The sequence below is a fragment of the Papaver somniferum genome, chromosome 9, assembly GCF_003573695.1.
Source record: "Papaver somniferum cultivar HN1 chromosome 9, ASM357369v1, whole genome shotgun sequence".
Taxonomy (NCBI): Eukaryota; Viridiplantae; Streptophyta; class Magnoliopsida; order Ranunculales; family Papaveraceae; genus Papaver; species Papaver somniferum.
In genome coordinates this window covers 80,814,541-80,834,106 of record NC_039366.1, presented here as the reverse complement: position 1 = coordinate 80,834,106, position 19,566 = coordinate 80,814,541, and the positions used below count along the sequence as shown (strand labels likewise).

At 38.1% G+C, this 19,566-nt stretch overlaps 2 protein-coding genes across 2 annotated transcripts; one reads left to right on the top strand and one right to left on the bottom strand.

Annotated features, from left to right (window-relative positions):
• The first annotated feature begins 10,328 nt into the window (after positions 1–10,328).
• On the top strand, positions 10,329–11,105 carry LOC113312194. Its single transcript, XM_026560949.1, has one exon. The coding sequence runs from the start codon at positions 10,329–10,331 to the stop codon at positions 11,103–11,105; it is 777 nt and encodes a 258-aa protein (XP_026416734.1).
• Positions 11,106–13,028: 1,923 nt separating this feature from the next.
• On the bottom strand, positions 13,029–15,910 carry LOC113310617. Its single transcript, XM_026559340.1, has 3 exons — positions 15,754–15,910; positions 14,719–15,216; positions 13,029–13,817 (listed from the first exon to the last, which is right to left on the bottom strand). The coding sequence occupies exons 1-3, from the start codon at positions 15,833–15,835 to the stop codon at positions 13,294–13,296; spliced, it is 1,104 nt and encodes a 367-aa protein (XP_026415125.1). The 5' UTR covers positions 15,836–15,910; the 3' UTR covers positions 13,029–13,293.
• Positions 15,911–19,566: the final 3,656 nt, after the last annotated feature.

Genomic DNA, 19,566 nt, shown 5'->3' with positions numbered 1-19,566 from the left:
CCCTCCATCACTAATTATAGCTCGTTGTGTACCAAAACGTGTAAGTATATTATTTTTCAAGAACTTAATCACAACCCTATGGTCATTGGTTTTACACGCAACCGCCTCAATCCACTTAGAGACATAGTCTACGGCGACAAGGATGTATAGGTTACCAAAAGAATTAGGAAACAGACCCATAAAGTCAATACCCCACACATCAAAGACCTCAACAATTAAAATAGGGTTCAAGGGCATCATGTTCCTACGGGAAATGGTTCCTAATTTCTGGCATCGTTCACAAGTAACGCAGTAACTGTGGGAGTCTTTAAATAACGAAGGCCAATAGAATCCACACTGCAATATCTTAGCAGCAGTTTTCTTAGCACTAAAGTGACCCCCACAAGCATGATCATGACAAAAGAAAATAATACTGGACTGGTCACTCTCAGGTATACATCTCCTAATAATCTGGTCTGGACAATACTTAAACAAATAAGGATCATCCCAAAAGAAGTGCTTAACCTCAGCTAAAAATCTAGAACGATCTTGTTTACCCCAATGTTGGGGCATTTGACCAGTAACAAGATAGTTCACTATATTCGCATACCAAGGTAATTGGGTAACAAAGAACAATTGTTCATCAGGAAAGCTATCCCTTATAGGAAGGGAATCATCTGGGGAACTAACAACTAGCCTAGACAAGTGATCTGCTACAACATTTTCGCACCCTTTTTGTCTCTAATGTCTGGAGAAAACTCTTGCAACAACAGAATCCACCTAATCAATCTAGGTTTAGTATCCTTCTTAGACAAAAGATATTTTAAAGCAGCATGATCAGTATATATGATGATCTTAGAACCTAAGAGATAGGGTCTAAACTTGTCTAAGGCAAACATAATGGCTAACAGTTCCTTCTCGGTAGTGGTATAGTTCAACTGGGCATCATTCAGAATTTTGCTAGCATAGTAAATCACATGAAGTAATTTGTTTTCTCGCTGACCTAGCACAACACCAATAGCATAATCTGAAGCATCACACATGATCTCAAAGGGTAGGTTCCAGTTGGGTGCCTGGACTATGGGGGTGGTAGTGAGTAATGACTTAAGCTTCTCAAAAGCCTCTAAACAAGCATCATCAAAGACAAACTTAACATCTTTTGCAAGCAAATTGCAAAGAGGTCTAGACATCAAGCTAAAATCCTTAATGAAACGACGATAAAAACCAGCATGCCCTAAGAATGACCTAATATCTCTTACGGTTTTTGGGACCGGTAAAGTTTTAATAAGGTCAACTTTGGCTCTATCTACCTCTATACCCTTTAAAGATACAATATGCCCTAGAACAATTCCTGAACGAACCATAAAGTGACATTTCTCCCAATTAAGCACTAAATTCTTTTCCTTACACCTAGTCAAAACTAATGACAAATGATGCAAGCACACATTGAAAGATGAACCAAATACTGAAAAATCATCCATAAAGACCTCTAAGAACCGTTCTACCATGTCAGAAAATATGTTCATCATGCAAAGTCGCAGGGGCATTACATAGCCTGAAAGGCATGCGTCTATACGCAAAGGTACCAAAGGGACAAGTAAAAGTGGTTTTCTCCTGGTCTTCTGGCCATCTAAAAAGCAGTAGTGACTATGTCCAGCTAATCTCTCTAGCATCTGGTCGATGAAGGGAAGGGGAAAGTGGTCCTTCATAGTGACCTTGTTCAATTTCCTATAGTCAATACAAACACGCCAACCCGTGGTCACTCGGGTCGGGATTAACTCATTGTTATCATTCTGGACTACAATAATACCAGATTTCTTGGGAACAACCTGAACGGGGCTGACCCACTTACTGTCTGAAATAGGGTAGATAATGCCTGCATCTAATAGCTTAAGAACCTCAGTTCGAACTACTTCTTTCATATTGGGGTTTAGTCGACGTTGCATCTACCTAGAAGGTTTGGTGTCTTCCTCTAAATAGATCTGATGCATACAAACAGTAGGACTTATACCCTTAATGTCTGCTATGGTCCACCCTAAAGCTTCCTTGTTGTTTTGAAGGACGGTTACTAGCCTACTTTCCTGATCTCTATCCAAGTCGGAAGAAACAATCACAGGTAAAGTCTCAGACGGGCCTAAAAACACATACTTCAGGGTATCAGGCAATGGTTTTAGGTCCAACTTAGGAGTCTCTTCTAAAGAAGGAACTAGGGTAGACTTAGAAAATGGTAGTGGTTCGAACTTAGGTTTTCATCCATTACTAGTATCTAACAAAGGGGTTGAATCTAACAAAGCATTCACCTCATTAATCACCTTATCATCATCAAAATCAATCCCAAAGTGATCTAGGCATTTCTCTAATGGGTCTTCTAACAAAGTGTTTGGTAATGACTCCTCGACTAATGTTCCTATCATGTTCACCTCTTCTATATTCGAGTCATCTAGTTCAGAGGGTAGCTTACTAATATTAAAAATGTTCAGCTCAATAGTCATATTACCAAAAGACAAATTCATAATACCATTTCGACAGTTAATGATCGCATTGGATGTAGCTAAAAACGGGCGACCTAAAATCACTGGTATTTGGTTCTCTGGGTCAGGGACAGGTTGGGTATCTAGGATAAAAAAATCCACCGGATATATAAACTTTTCGACCTCTATGAGAACATCCTCGATCACACCACGAGGAATTTTAACGGACCTATCATCTAACTGAAGTGTCATCTGTGTAGGTTTCATCTCACCAAGTCCTAGCTTAAGGTACACATGGTATGGCAGTAAGTTCACACTGGCTCCTAAGTCAAGCAACGCTTTCTCAACACGGTACTTACCTATTGTACAAGCAGTGGTAGGGGACCCTGGGTCTTTATACTTAGGAGTAGTGGTATTCTGAATAATAGAACTCACATGACTAGCTATGAAGGCTTTCTTCTGGACATTGAGCTTACGCTTTCGCGTACACAAGTCCTTAAGGAACTTGTCATAAGAGGGAATCTGCCTAATTGCATCTAATAATGGAAGGTTGATATTAACCTGCTTAAAAACCTCAAATATATCATTAAAGTTGGACTCCCTCTTAGTCGGAACTAGCAGCTGGGGGAACGGGGCACTGGGAAAAAAGCCGGGCTCATCAGGACCCTCATTGGTCTCTTTGGAGACTCTATCAGTTTTCTCATTCTCTAGCTCAGAAGGGTGAACTACATCATGTTCACTATTAGGCATGGAAACCTTGTTGTCTATCTCTCTACCGCTCCTAAGGGTTTTAATTGCATTTACATGATCGGATGATCTTTCACCTATTTCATTAATTCCTCTAGGGTTTGGTTGAGTTTGACTAGGAAACTTACCTCTTTCTCTTAAAGACTCATTTATATGACTAACCTGGGTTTCAACTCGGAAATAGCCTGAGAGTTAGCCTGACCTATTCTCTTATTTTCTTCTATACCTTGAGCAACAGATTGCTGAAACTGCATAGTGTTACGAGTTAACAAAGCAAGAGACTCTTCTAAACTCATAATCTTCTTATCCGAAGGGTTCTGAAACTGTGCCGGGACTGAAGGATTCTTAGGATAGCCAAAACCTGAGGGAGCTTGAGAGTTACTAGACAGACCTTGATTCTGGCCCTTAGACCAAGAAAAGTTTGGATGGTTTCTCCAGCCAGGGTTATAGGTTTCTGAATAAGGGTCAAACTTCTGACGGTTATCGAATCTAATGTTGTTATAAAGAGCATTGGCTTGCTATTCAACAATATGGTCTTCCCAAAACGGCTCTATTCTACCACTAGTACCACTAGAATGACCTAATTCCAACGCTTCTAACCTTTTGGCTATGGCTGCTATTTTAGCATCTGACTCATAGGATCCTTCTACCCTATTGACATTTCCTCTACTTAGAAGAATTGTTTTCTGGGGTTCCCTATTATTTTCCCATTGTTGGGTCTTATTGGCGATTTCATTCAAAAATGTCATCGCCTCATCAACAGTTTTAGTCTCAAACCCACCTGTGCATAAGGACTCAACCATGGTCGTTGTTGAATAATCTAAACCCTCATAGAGGATCTGAACTAACCTAACCTTATCTAAACCATGATGAGGACATTGAGAAATTAAGTCATTGAACCTTTCTAAATACCTATATAAAGATTCTCCCTCTTGTTGAGCAAAAGTACAAATTTGTGTCCTAATAGACGATGTTTTGTGCCTTGGGAAAAACTTATGTATAAAGGCAGATGTAAGTTGTTCATAGGTTTCAATTGACTCATAATCCAAACTATATATCCAAGATTTGGCTTTATCTTTTAAGGAAAAGGGGAATAACCTAAGTTTCAGTGCATCATCACTAAGGTTTTTAATTTTCAGAGTACTACATACTTCCTCAAATTCCCTAACATGAAAATAGGGGTTCTCATTATCTTTTCCTAAAAAGGTTGGGAGCATCTGTAAAGTCCCAGGTTTGAGTTCATAATTTGCCTCGGTTTCAGCTAACTTGATACAAGACGGACGAGAGGTCCTAGTTGGGTTCAATAAAGCTTTTAAAGTTGCCATTTCTTGCACTACCAAAGGACTAGGAGAACTTTCTTCACAAAGACGCAGATTCTCAAAACTGAAGTTTCCAAAAACGGGGCTCTCTAAAGAAGAGTCTTCGAGCTCCCCGCCTTCACAAGAAGAACTACTAGGTTTATCACTAATCAGACGACCTAGAGTGTTTCTTTTCCAAGCCCGTTCTACCTCGGGCATACACTAGAAAAAGAAAAGCCCTAAAAGGGAAGGGAAGTTCTATGCAAACACAAACAAGGCTGACTCCACCACAGCAAACCTACTGAATTCTAGCAAACAAAAAGCATGATGGCTCCACTTAGATTGTTTCTAGACCAGCTTCTAATCCTTCGAAAGGGAATTCGTTACAATTTAAGCAAACCCCTCTGGAGTCAATCCGAGTCAAAGTAAGTTGAATTGAGGCGAGGGAAGCTCAGTGGAGCTTTGATACCCAAGGCCTCACCGCTATCACAAGGCGGAGCAGTCACGCATTCAACTCACAGAGACCATCATGAACTTCGAAGTATGCTAAAAGAGTAACCAATATTTTTCGAACGACTTTCCTACTAAGCTCGTTACCCTATAGGTCTCGTTCTATTCCAAATTTTAAAGCTTAGGTTCGCGTTTGGTTTCGTTTTCCTAATGCGGGCAAGAAGAGAACGGTGATGAAATCCGAACCCTTATCTTGTATGGCCAGTCCTTGCCCTTTACTAGGAATTTAAAGCAGCCGTTTTCAGTTCCTCAGCATATATGCAAACGAAGGAATACAGTAACTCGCTGACAGGGGATTCACGAGTGTTTCGACAAACTTACCTCCCGTTCCAGACGGGGGATGAACCGTTGTCGTCGACTCGGTCCACAACTCATATGTTGTGTACTAACCCGAGGGGCCGAGGTGATATCGTAATCACCGTCCTTCTCTGCAAACAGTTTGTATTTAAGGGTACCCTTCTATAGGGTTTAAAAAAAAAAAATTGTCCAAATGTCCAAAGTCCAAAGTAAAGTGCAAAAATATTACAAAAAATTCCTAATACAATTCTAAAAAATTAAAAATTAAAAAAAATAATAATAAAACTAAATCCTAAAAAATTATTTGTCTTCTTTTTTTCTTTTCTTTTAGCTTTGAGCTTTGTTCCAAATCCATAGTGTCCAATCTTCAAACCTGCAAATCAAAAACACAAACAAATAAACGTAAAGAGGAACAAATGAAAATAATAAAAAATAATAAAAACCTAAAAATTCTACCTAAGCACAAATCCGCGTCGGCGGCGCCAAAAATTGATGTATTTTCAAATGGTTGTAGAGATAGTGGTAAAAGTGGGTTCTTTTCAGATTTGTGGAGGTAACAAAATTTCTAGATTTAAATAGAATTTAGGAAAATAGCAAAGTGATGTAAAATTTTAGGGAGAAATAGGGGTTAAGATTCCACCATTCAATCAAAACTTATGTAATCTAATATTTTTTTATTATGCAATTTAAATAATTGGGTTGATTCTAAATATTGCCAAAAGCATATTTTCCAAAATATCAACTGTTAATCACAAGTATAATGCATCAAGAGTCTAAAACTAAGCATGCATTATCAAGGGAAAACACAGTTGATTAATAAAAACCATTTAAATCAATTTTTATCAATGCAATTAATCATATAAAAATATTGCATAAATTAATAAAATAGAGATTACCACATAATTATTGTGAGAATGACTTCCTCTGTCACCCATGGGATTGGGTTTAGCTACTCATGATGAAAAACTCTCAAAAGATTTCATTGATGCTCAAAAGTGTTTTCCAATGAAGAGAAAGAGAAGTAAATAGTATAAAACAGGATTCTGCGACCCACAGAAGGCGTCCAGATCAACGACACAGAGATAGTGTTGTTGGTACAATGACTCAGTCGCGGAAAGGAGTGGAAAAGTGTCGCAATAAAGCGACAGTTTTTAACGACTTTCCTGCCTCGTCCAATGTTCTTCGTGTTCTTCAGTTCCAGCAGCAGCAGGAACTTATTCTTCACAGCGCTTAGTTCTTCGATTTTACGTCTCTATTCTCTTCCAAACTCTCCCTAAACTTTCTAGCCCCTCCTTCTCGACATTAGGGACCTATTTATACACAACAGGTCACTCAAATCCTCGTAATAATTCCAAGAATATCCGGCCATTAAAGAAAATATTCCGAAATATTTTTTCTTTAATTCTCTGATTTGTTACGGATTGTTCCCTGTTTTATCTATTCTCACGCGTCATCCCTGAGCTGTAGGGATTGTTTCCAGCCAATAGAACCAACCCATGCACGTCTCTTCCATCCAAGAATTCCAAGAATAAAATATTTTTCCTATTTTAGAATATTTTCCTTGATTTGATTCCCACCGGTTATCTAACCAATTTTGACCGAATCCAACACCCATACCAGCTCTGTTAGGTCAATTAGAAAAAACCCATTTAATTTGGGCCATTGAATCTCACTGGAACACCTTCAAATCTTCAACCCTAATTTTGTTACCATTTTTCCCTCCAAAATTTGAAATTCAAAAAGGTTGAAGATGATATGCCCCCTATCCTGAACTGGGTTGCGAATAGCAGATGCCTTGGGGGTGACCTGGGGGTGCCTCTTAGTAATTAGGTTACCCCCTTATCCAAAAGTGAGAGTCCGAATAACACTTGTCCTCCGGGTGCCAAAATCAACTTTTCGAGCCGAATTTTCCAAAAATGTTTATTTCCTAAAAATACATAAAAACACAATATTAGTACAAAAATAGAGTTCCAACAATACAGACATTGAGGACAAAGTAGACACAAAAATGTGTCTATCACTAACCAACCAAGTGTAAAGCCTAATGGACATACATAATTAATTGTCATAAAGCGTAATGAGAATAAAGTAGTCTTAAAGTACAAAGACTCGCCTTGTGGCGCGACGTTTCTCACAAAGCCCTGGAATTGTTCTCTTGTAATGAACGTTATAGAGTTCCGATATTTAGTTAGCTTGGTAATTTCAAAACGACTTGAAATGCAGCATATGTATGTGGTTGTTACGTATCTCTGAAAGAATCAAGAGACAGAAGATATTTACAAAAGTACTTGATAGACTTTTGTTGCCCAAATCAAATGACTCTAAACCACAGAGTGCGTTTACAGTTAGATAGAACGCTCACTTATAGATTCAAGCAATCAGGCGGATATGGTATACCCGTCTAAGTGACTATTTGATTTGGAGGGGATAAACAAGTAAGTTATTTTTCCTTGCATATTGATGGTACAGACATGATGTGTACTCTTGATGTAATAAGAGACCTTAAAAGCTATTTAAATCTGAATTTGAGATGAAAAAAAAAATCTAGGGAAAGCTAGATCGAATACTGAGCTTGTGATATATTATTCCACCAGTTTGCATATGTCTAAAGTTGTCAGGAAATTTAACAAAGACATGCATCCTGATAGCACTCCCATGATTAGTCGAGGTTCAAATGTAAGTAAGTAACCATTTCGTCCAAAAGAATATGACGAAGATGTGTTGGGAAATGAAATTCCCATATGTAAGTACAATAGACGCATTGTTGTACTTACTATAATAATGTACTCGATTAAATTTTACATCCTCAAGGAATTTGTTAGCTAGATATAGCTCCGCGCCAATGCAACGTCACTGGAATGGTATAGTGAATGTAATCATGTACTTAAAATTAACCATTGACATAAGTTTGTTTTATCCTTACAAAGACATTAAAAGGAACGCTAATGAAAGTGCAATCCAAAAGTTGTTGATTATGAAGGAACAATAATCTCTTCTCTAACGAAAGTAATCAGAGGGAGATATGGTAGATTATTTTCTAAGTCATTACCAATATTCAGTTTCGAAAAATACATGACTAAAGGAACTGTCTGTAACAACTCTGAAAGTAATCAGGGGGAGATGCCGACATCAGGGGGAGGATCCAAGGATATGATGTCGACATATTTTACTTCGAAATTGAAGTTGTATTGTACTCTTTTTCCCTTCGATCGATAATAGTTTTTCCCAAAGGGTTTTGTTACTCGACAAGGTTTTTAGCGACACAACACTAAAACATCAAGTATGTTGAACATTGAAGACATAAATATCGTGTTGATATTACTGAAAATATCTGAATCAAAGAAATGAAATGCGATAGTCTGTTATGCAACGTAACTTCCAGAATCAACAACATGGTTTTATAAACGCTCAAGTCACCAAAGTAAAGTGTGAGAAACTCCTTTTGACTGCATTAAACTAACGAAAATTGTCTGACATCAGGGGGAGCATCTAATGGTGTGTTGAACTATTTTCCTTCACCGGGGTTACTTTCCCCACAAGGTTTTGTTACCCGGTAAGGTTTTCAATGAGACAACAACAAACACCGGGAATGTAATTTCCCAGCTAAGGCTATTGTCTTTCCCACGAGGATTTTCTGCCTTAGGAGTTGTAAAGCAACTACTCAACTTCAACAAAGCAAATTGATCATCTGCAACAGATCACCTTTACTTGCATCTTCCACGTTGTACTCTTTTCCCTTCGTCAAGGTTTTTTCCCACTGGGTTTTCCTTCTCAAGTTTTTAATGAGGCAACGTATACACATCCAACTATGTTCTAACTTTACTTAATATTGTACTCTTTTTCTTTAGTTCAGGTTTTGTCCCTCTGGGTTTTTCCTGACGAAGTTTTAACGAGGCAATTAACTTAGACTCGTCGATCTTTGAGGATCGTATTGCATGTGATGAACTACATGTAAAATACAAGACAACATGTGAAGTACTGCATCTGAAGAGTTGTCCCAAGATTTTATTCCACTGGGTTTTTCCTTATCAAAGTTTTAATGAGGCAAACGATTTCGGAAAAAGTCATCAAGGAGAGGAAGACATTTGAAGAACTACATTCGAAGCACTAAATTTGAAGCACTGCTTATGAAGTTCTATTGGACCGCACAAGGGGGAGTGTTGTAGGGCTTACGGCCCATAGATGTGCGGTCCATCGAGATATCTAGGGTCTTCCTTCTACATGTATATAAAGGACATTGTTCCATGTAACCCTAACTAATGAGCAATAAGAAACTCTTCCTCTTTCTTTATTCTCACCTTTATCACTACAAAACAAATATTGTATTTATGTGAATAAATCACATTTTAACTTAGGAAGGAATCACAAACACTTTAATATGGAAATCAAATATGTTTGGATTAATAGCCAACTTGCCTAGATAAGGAAACATCACCAATTTGACTAAAAAGGACTTCTAGTCACGTAATTGGGCCTGAGTCCGTGAACCGTTACAAACAATCCATGGATTGTTTCCTACTAACGAACTGTAACAATTACAACAACACTTATAATTGTTACTTTAATAAATCACTCATAACTTTATCGTTATAACTCGGAATTGAGTGATTCTTGGCTCGTTGAATTCGTAAGCCCATTCACTATAACATGAGAACCTTTCCAAGGATAAAGGTTATTGTCACAAAAGTCGTGGCTCAAATAACCTCAAGTATATATACATAAATGTATATTAACCGTCATAGGAATTGTTCCATAGAGTGAGCATTTGTTTCGATAGATTAGAAAGGTAGAATTGAACAATAATTCAAATGAAATCTATCACCACATACCTTTGTTGATGAAGTCCTTGTTGATGTCTTCTTGTAATCTTCAGTCTTCATCCTTCAAGAATATCTCTTCTTAGACCTAATCTAGTCCGAAACTATATTTAGTATACTAAATCAAGAATGCGTTTTGGAAACTAAATTTGACAACTAGCTTGACATACCAACGCTAGTGGGTTCAACCAAGCAATTCTCTAACAACCATGTCTACAGATTCATCTACTACTTCTTCAGTCATATCTTCTTCTGTGTCTACAACCACTTCTCCTCTCAAGCTTAAAAATTCTTACATCTCCTTAAAACTTGATGAAACCAATTACATTCAATGGCGTCGTCAAGTACTTCCAATCCTATGCTCCCATGATATCTATAGTCATGTGGATCCTGACGTTAATTCTCCGTCTCTTTTTCTTCCTGGTTCATCTGCTGAAGAACCTCTTCCAAACCCTGATTATGCTTCCTGGTTTCAAATTGATACGTATCTCCTTAGCTGGCTTCAAGCTACCCTAACTCAATCAGTTTTTGTTGATATCCCTGATTTTACCTATGCTCGTGAACTCTGGAAATACTTAGCCAATACTTATGCAGCTCCAACTGTTGCTCGTTCTATTCAACTTCGTCACCAGCTGCAAACACTTCAAAGAGAAAATCTTTCCATCTCTGCATACCTTGCCAAAATAACTTCCATTAGAGACTCTCTTTTAACCTCATCTTATCCCTTAAGCGATGTTGAACTTGTGCTCAATACCGTTCGAGGTTTAGGGCCTGATTATCAAGCTTTTTCAACTGCAATTGAAACTCGTTCTTCTCTTCCTTCCTTCTCTGAGTTGAAGCTGTTGCTTCTCAATCATGAAATTCGTCTTACTCAATATAATCAACCCACACCAGATCCTATTCCTTCAACAGCTTTCTATGGTTCCACTTTCTCTTCTTCTCCTTCTTCCTCAAACTTCTCATCCTCTCGGTTTTACAACAACTAAGGACGTGGAAATACCTCCTACAGAGGAGGTCGTGGAGGTAACAATGGTTCTTTTCGTGGTAATCGTGGTGGATGCGTGGCAATGGTGGTCGTGGACGTGGTACTCACTTTTACTCCTTTGGAAACCAGTCTACACGACAAACTCAATCCATCCTTGGTGCTCCTCCATCAAGCTTTCCTGGCAGCAAACCACCACCTTGTCAGATTTGTGATTCCAGAAGTCATACGGCTTTGACATGCTCCAACAGATTCAATCACTCTTTTCAGGCTCGTGATCTTCCTCATTCGTTTGTTGCAATGCAACTCCAAGCTACGCCTTTTGATCAACATTGGTATGATGATACGAGTGCTACAAATCACATGACGGCTGATCCCAACCTGCTTACTGCGTTGACTGCATACTCTGGTTCCAAACATGTTATGGTTGGTAATGGTAATCTTCTGCCCATTACTCTACTGGCAATGCTTTAATCACAACACCACATAGTTCCATCTATTGAATCGAGTTTTCCATGTGCCGTTGATTGCAAAAAATCTTATTTATGTTTCACAGTTAACTCGAGATTATAATGTTTCTGTGTGTTTTGATCGATTCAGTTTTTCTATTAAGGATCGACAAACGAGGAAACTCCTACTCAGCGGACCCAGTAATGGTGGTATGTACTCCATTCGTCCTATCACTTCTAACACACCTTCTCCTTCAGTTGCTGCTCACAGTCATGTTGCAACCCTTTCCTCTTCTCAGTTGTGGCATATGCGTCTTGGTCATCTACACAATCGAAGTCTCTCCAGCTTAGCTTCTCAGAAGTTAGTTTCAGTACCTTCAATAATACATCACACTTTATGTAATAGTTGTGCTTGTGCTAAGCATCATAGGCTCCCTTTTTCTTTATCAAATTCAGTGAGTGATAGTATACTTTTTAAGGTTCATAGTGACTTATGGGGTCCTTCTCCAGTTATCTCTAATTCTGGATTTCGATATTTTCTTCTTATTGTGGATGATTTTTCCAAATATACATGGATATATTTTTTGCATAATAAAACGCAAGTTTTCAACTGTGTTAAGATTTTTAAGGCTCAAACTGAGAATCGTTTTTCAACAACTCTGAAAAATTTTCAGAGTGATGGTGGTGGAGAATATATTTCTCATGCTTTGCGTGACTTTTTTGCTTCTCATGGTGTTTTACATCAATTTTGTTGCCCTCACACTCCACAGCAAAATGGTGTGTCTGAGCGCAAAATTCGTCACATAGTTGAAACGGGCATGGCTCTTCTTCATCACAGCCATATGCCTAAGCCTTATTGGCCAGAGGCTTTTGCAACAGCAGTTTACCTCATTAATCGTATGCCCACTCCTGTTCTGGGTGGTTATTCACCATTTTTTAAGTTGTATAATCAGCAGCCTAACTACAATTTTTTTTGTGTTTTTGGTTGTTTATGTTACCCTCATCTGGTACCATACAACAAAAACAAAATGGAGTACAAAACGAAACCGTGTGTTTTCATTGGTTACTCTGACCAACACAAGGGTTATAAGTGTTTTGATTTGAATAGTAAACGTGTCTTTATCTCTCGACATGTTCTTTTTGATGAGTCTTCTTTCCCTTTTTCTATTACCAATCCTTGTGCTCCTCCAGAAACCACATCTCTTTTACCTACTTGGTTTGTTTTGCCATTAGTCACACCTTCTGTTTTACCTCCATCTCCTGGTCCTGTAGCACCAGCTCCATCAAATTCTACTTCGAGCTTCTCCAATACTTCTTTATCCTCCAGCACCGACTCTTTCTCGCCATCTCATTCTCCAGCAGTTGGTTCTTCTGCGTCTAAAACAGATCTAAGGGATGTCTAAAAGATGACCAATACACAATAGAGATCAATAAAATATGTTAACAAGAAAAGAGATGAAATCTCGTACTCAAGTAAAAATATTAATCCCAAGTGGAATTTGAGCATAATCATTGATTCATTTCTTTTTCTTTCTTAAATACAAGATAGAACATAAATTGTTTTGGGCACTGATGGCGACTAAATAGTGATAATGATAGTCGTAACACAAAACAACACTTAAGTATTTTTAGAACACCTAACTAGACTCACATGCAACAGGCGGCAACTTTACAAATACCGAATCGAAATGGCCATTGCCAAAACATCAATATCCACTTGACTCGCTGTATAGGATTTTGATTCTAAACACGGAGAGGTAATACCTTAACTTCATCAACAACAGGACCACAGAGAGATCCAAAATCATCTATCCTAGTGTGATAAAATGAACTGTAAAAAGTTAATCTTGTTCTTGCTGCCGTGGCTTTGAACTTGAAAGTAGCAGTTTTAAATCCTCCCTTGCCAGTAGACTCGAACGGAATTTTGAATTTGTCTTTTGCTGCAAATGCTTCTACTACCATGGATCCATGACACCCATTTTTAGCATCTCCAATTGTGAAACTAAGCTGGTACGATTTGCCTGGAATTGTTCTTAGAATTTGAGCAATGGCGCTTTCTCTCCCTGCAACCAGTTCAACTGCTGCAAAACCTGAAGGGACCTTGAAGTGCAGAGAATCTATGAACTTAACAGCTTTTAGTGATTCGATTATCCAACCAGGAAGAGGAGATGCAGCATCTTCTTGCTTGGGTGGGAGGAGAACACCATTAGTGGAGTTCTTGAAACGATGAGGTCCCTCCTCGAAACCACCATTCTTAACCATGTTAACTGCAATAAAAGTTGAGCCTTATTAATACACTGATATGTGTATCTTAAAAAGTGGCAAAAATGCATTAAAGTAACTTTATCATATTAGAACACTGCCACACAAGTGCTGTGCTCCCTTTATAAAATTTTCAAGAATATATGAGGTACTTGTTAATATGTCAGGGTAGAGTTAGCTTTCTTTTCCAATTTGTTCTCTTTCACTATGTTCTTCATAATGTAAGTAGCGGTAATGCAGTGACTGTCAGGTTTGGAAATGAAAGAAAATGTGTGAAAACAGTTATTCAGTAATTTCTTCGGACAAAGCTACTAAGAGGTAAATAAATCAGACCGATGGCTACATCTCGAGATGGAAATGTGAAAAATCTATAGAACATGTGTTACTACCACAAATATTAGTTCTCGTAACTGCAGATCCTTGATATCTGAACAGTTGCAGACATATATCCAACTTCACCAATATATGGATAGCAAGAGAGCCATATTGTATCAAACAAAGTCTGGGATCAAGTTTTAGTTAGTTAAAAAACAGATGTTCTTTTGCCATGATTTGCCCTAGTCAGATCCAGGGGTGTTCAAATCATCCCCTACTCCATAGCCTTAAGCCACTTCATATTGTTCAGATAATACGAAAAGGTCACAAGGAAGAGCTACACGAAAAGTGTACTGATTTCATAAGCTTGAAACCTCAAATTTTCTTCCATTTGGTGCTAAGTGCTAACGATGTCAGTTGTAGCTTATAGGCGTTTAAGCAACCTATACAAATCTATATGTTAAGCTAGTGAGACATATCTCTTAGCCGTCGATCCTAACTGCAGTTGTTCATACAAAATATTTGACTCTAAAACATTTTGAAAACTTTTAAAAATGCAAGCATAGTCTATAGTTAAGTGAAGTAATTTACCTCTGGTGGGCATAGGGGGGAAGAGTTCTTTGATGGCAACTGCATCCAAAAGTGGACCACAAGCAGGATCCTCTTGAACACCTGGATTATGGAAGATCACCTTGGCAGAATTAGAAGTAGCCCTAAAACCCCAAGCATAAGTGTCACCTCCATCACTGCTGTATAGTGTTTGTAGAGGCAAATCTCCTCGGGCAGGAGGAACTGATACTCTTAAAACTTCCTCTTGAGCACAAGTTCTTGAAGCGCCGAATGTAAGGGCGTAAAGAGACCCTTTCTTAACTGGAATTGTTTGGGAAATTGAAGCATCATTTCCAAGTCTTACAGCATGAACACCATGGGCTACTGCAAAATACATTCCACCGGGTTGTGGTCCACCATGGATGTACTCAACTGTCCCATTGATTTCCCATTTGGGTAGTGCGAATTTCCCTTTGAGTACTGTTTTCTTAATGTTGATTGGTTTTGGCTGTTCTTCAAAGTTGCCATTTGGTAGAAATCCTGAAGATTATTCAAAGAAATACACAATGAGCATTTGACCTAAACAAATAAAACTAAAGAGTTCATATAAGCAACCTAGAAAATCATTAAATCTACACTATTTCTACTGAAAACCATAAATCAATTCGAAAAATCAAGGTTATAAACTTTTGAATACATCAAATCTAAAGAAGCGCATTCTATAACATCTAGGACTAGTAGATAAATGAACTCAATTGCACTGTGTCCTTGAGAGACAAAAAAAAATTAAAAGGAAAATGAAAGCAGCACCAAAATGTTAAAAGGAAAGGAAGGAAGTAACTCATATCCTGGAGATCAAAACAAAGGAGAGATCTTTACTAGCTTATGCAAAACCCAAAACTCGCTAAAACAGAGCAAATCACTAAAAACAGGACTGAAATGTAAACAAAATCCAGTTCAATAGAAACAGCATTATGGAATAGTCCAACTAAATATTACAAGTACACTACAAATTGCAGACAAGGACACTGTAACTGAGATTGGAAGTACAGAAACTAACAGAGTTTGAAGAGTTACCATCAAGAAACTGAGCTGAAAATGCTTGAACACTGAAGAATGTGAAGACTGATAATAAGAAAAGAAGATTTGAGACCGACATTCTTTCTTTTCTTTTTTGAATTATCAGTGTATGAGAACGAGGTTTAGACACAGAGAGTGAGATGAGAGAAAAGAACTACCCAGACCTTGCATTTATACTGTTTTATGAAGAAACGGTGCAGATCATCTCTATTCCAGGAGTTGTACACTTTACCCTACATCCATTTCCTTCTTTTCTTGACACGTTGCATATACCCTACTTTCAAACATAAATGCTAATTATGAGTTAAATGATTCTACCCTTATGGGCTAATTCTGAGTTAAATAGGCTAACCCCTGTAGGCTAGATTGGAATGCTAGATTGGCCAAAAAATGTTGCAAATCAAAAAAAAGTGTTGGAAAAAAGTTAACAGTGATAGTTGATAGTTCTCTCACCTAGCAGGTGCTCGCAGTCCAACTATCAGCGAGATTGAAACGCTGAACCGTTCGGCGCTCAAAAAGTGACATAAACGCCGAACCATTCAGCGCTGGGAGAAAATTTTATGATCTAACGACTGAGATTTAAAGCGCCGAACCGTTCAGCACTGAGCGCCGAACGGTTCGGCGTTATATGGTGGTCCCGCTGCTAATCTAGCTGCTAGATTAGCCATCCCATATGACTTAGGAAGTTGCCCATGCTGACGTGGATGGCCAATCTAGCAGCTAGATATCTAGCCCATAGGACTAAGCCTAACCCCTATGGGCTAGATTGGCCAAAAAGTGTTGCAAATCATGAAAAAAGTGTGGGAAAATTTTTTACACTGCTAGTTGATAGTTCTCTCTCCTACCAACTGCTCGCAGTTCAACTATCAACGAGATTGAAATGCTGAACCGTTCAGCGCTCAAAAAGTGGTCTAAACGCTGAATCATTCAACGCTGGGAGAAAATTTTCCGATCTAACGGCTGAGATTTAAAGCGTTGAACCGTTCAGCACTGAACGCCGAACGGTTCAACGTTATATGGTAGTCCCGCTGCTAAACTAGTTGCTAGATTAGCCATTCCATAAGACTTAGGAGGTTGCCCATACTGTCGTGGATGTCCAATCTAACAGCTAGATATCTAGCCCATAAAACTGAGCCTTACTCCAATTTTAATTTTTCCACTGACAATTCCCGTCCCCTTGGACCATTTCGCACATGGTCATAATAATCAGAATAGGAGAAGTAAATAACACAATTATCTCCTCCACGCAGCAGTATAAAATGAATTTTTTTTTATCCAAGGATATAAAATGAATTTGCACAGTCAAACTCCAGATGAAATGGGTTACAAAAGACGACCCACTCCCACATGCAGTGCCTACACGTTCACGTACTACTACAGTCCTCGGCGTTAAAATAAGAAAATCCTTTTCTAAATGCCACACTTGCAAATCCCGATTCAAGAAAATGCCACCGTTTTTCTCATAGTTTATTAAATGACACAACTATTAGTTTTTCCGTCAGGACCCACACACTTGGTCTTTTTCGCTGACTCGGTCAAAATAATCTGTCGCGATTTATATATTTGCCCTTGAAAACCCTATTATACTAATCATGGGTTCACCATCTTTCCCCGTTAGTTCTTTCTTCTTCCTCTTTCCCTTTTTCTTCTCTTCTCGTGTTTCCGTGAGAAGATTTTGTGATTATGATATCAGAAACTTAAGAGAAACGTTAAGAGTTGATTGTCGGTGATGCTGTTGTGATTGTTTGAGCATGGGATGAAGAGGATGGAGTTGCTGATGTAGATCGAACCTATTAGGGTCTGCAGATTGTGTTAAAATTGAAATTAGGCTTTGATTTTGGTCGAATTAATGGGTTTTTTGTTTTCTAATCATATCTGACTAATGGGTTTCCATCAGGATTTGAAATTGAGATTGAAATTTTCCTTTCATTATTTTTCTTCGGAGTTTGAAATTGAAAGTAGGGTTTGATTTTCTCAATAATGGTTTCATTTCAAACTCAGGCGAAAAGTAAATCAAAGACTTAGTTAAGGTTTCTGGATTTGAATAAAGGGAATTAGTTAGTGAACTGCATGAATGATGAAGGAGATGGAATTGTGGAGTTATGAATTGGTGAGGGTTCTATTTTGACTGAAGAGAATTTTAGGTTTGTGAGAAATTGATCACAAAATCGATCAATTGATAATGGGTTTTTACTGTTACGAGGAAGGGAGAAGGATTTATTGATTGAATCTCTGTTTGCAGTGAAAATATAGGGTTTCATGAGAAGAACTCAGGGAAGGATTTGGGATGGCTATTTGGTGTTGGTTGAAGCCGAACCGAGCTAGCAGTGAAGATTGGTTAATTGTAAGAGGTTAGAGTTTGGGTCTGAGGTAATTTTCTTCAATCAATTGAATTGAATTTCTGTTACTGTGATGAGTTATAGAGTTTAGGTAATTATTGTATTAATTTTGAATTGAAGAATTAAATGGATGATATTGTTGACCTTGATAATCTTAGGATGTCTGAGTTGATAGGAATTGATGTTGAGGCTATGTTAATGTGGAGAGCTGATGTGTTGAGCTGAGCTGAAGGTGATGGTTGCAGAGAAAGACAAACAGATATGAATGTTGTTGCTATAGGATTGAGTTGAATTAGAGATTGGAGAAGATGCAGTTGCAATGGTGAATCATACAAGATGAGATGGTGCTAGTGATTGTTGCTAAGGGAAGTGAGTTACAGCTGAATTTGCAAGTAGATGAGCAGCAGCTGAATATGGATAAAGTAACTGATTCAGCAGAAGTAACTAAAAGATTAGGAACTGATGAGCGTGGTTATGAAAGAGATGAAGAAGAGAGTTTCGGAACAGACAGAGGCATTCTTAGTGGTGGAGGTAGTTTTGGTGGAGGACCTGGAGGTATGGAACCGAAACTGATGATACTGCCAAGTATCCTAGCTATGTTTTGAGTTTTGTGTTTTCTTTTTTTGTTCTGAAATCTGCTTAGTGGTGATTTTAAGTACATAATAAGTAAAATGTAAGTTTAGGCGCATCGTTTTTTATGTTAGTGTGATTGCTTATTTGTACTTGTAGAAATCTATGTGAATGGAAATGCACTTTTTTTTTCGCTTTTGACACTAGAATCTGTTGTGAAGTGCAAATGAATCAAATGATGTTGTTGCTTCTAGATGAACACAACACGGTTTATTTGTTCGATGAAATGACCCAAAGAAGACATGAACTGTAGTGAGATGTTTCAAGGATGTAAATGTCTTTTTCTAAGCTGAACTACTGCCACCTATGCACTAACGGATGTAAACTTTTGCTTGGAAAAAAACTGGATGGAAAAGGTCAAATGTGTGGCACTAAATAAATTCTGAAAAAAACGGTGGCACTTTCTTAAACATGAAATTGAAAGTGTGGCACTTTATTAAAATCCCCTTCTTTTTTTGCGTGTTGATCTGTCTGCAACCACAAACAAAGAATCTGCTTGTTGTTGTATATGAGAAACACTGTTTGCCTTTTTTGATTACTTTCGAATCCCCGTATCTGTTTCTTTTGAAATCATAGCTGGGAGAATGATTTGTAATGTCGACCATTAACAAATTTTATTTCTACTTAATGTTTCTGATCGAACACCAACAACCAGGGACGGATTCAGAATGACGGATTTTTCATTTTAGACCCGGGCTAATACACATGATTAACCAAAAATTCGGCTAAAATAGAAAAATTAGGCTTGTGGACCGGGAGGACGACCGGGGCTGAAGCCCCGATTAATCCTCTCATAGGTCCGTCCCTACCAACAACTATCAATTATTAATTGACTTTGATC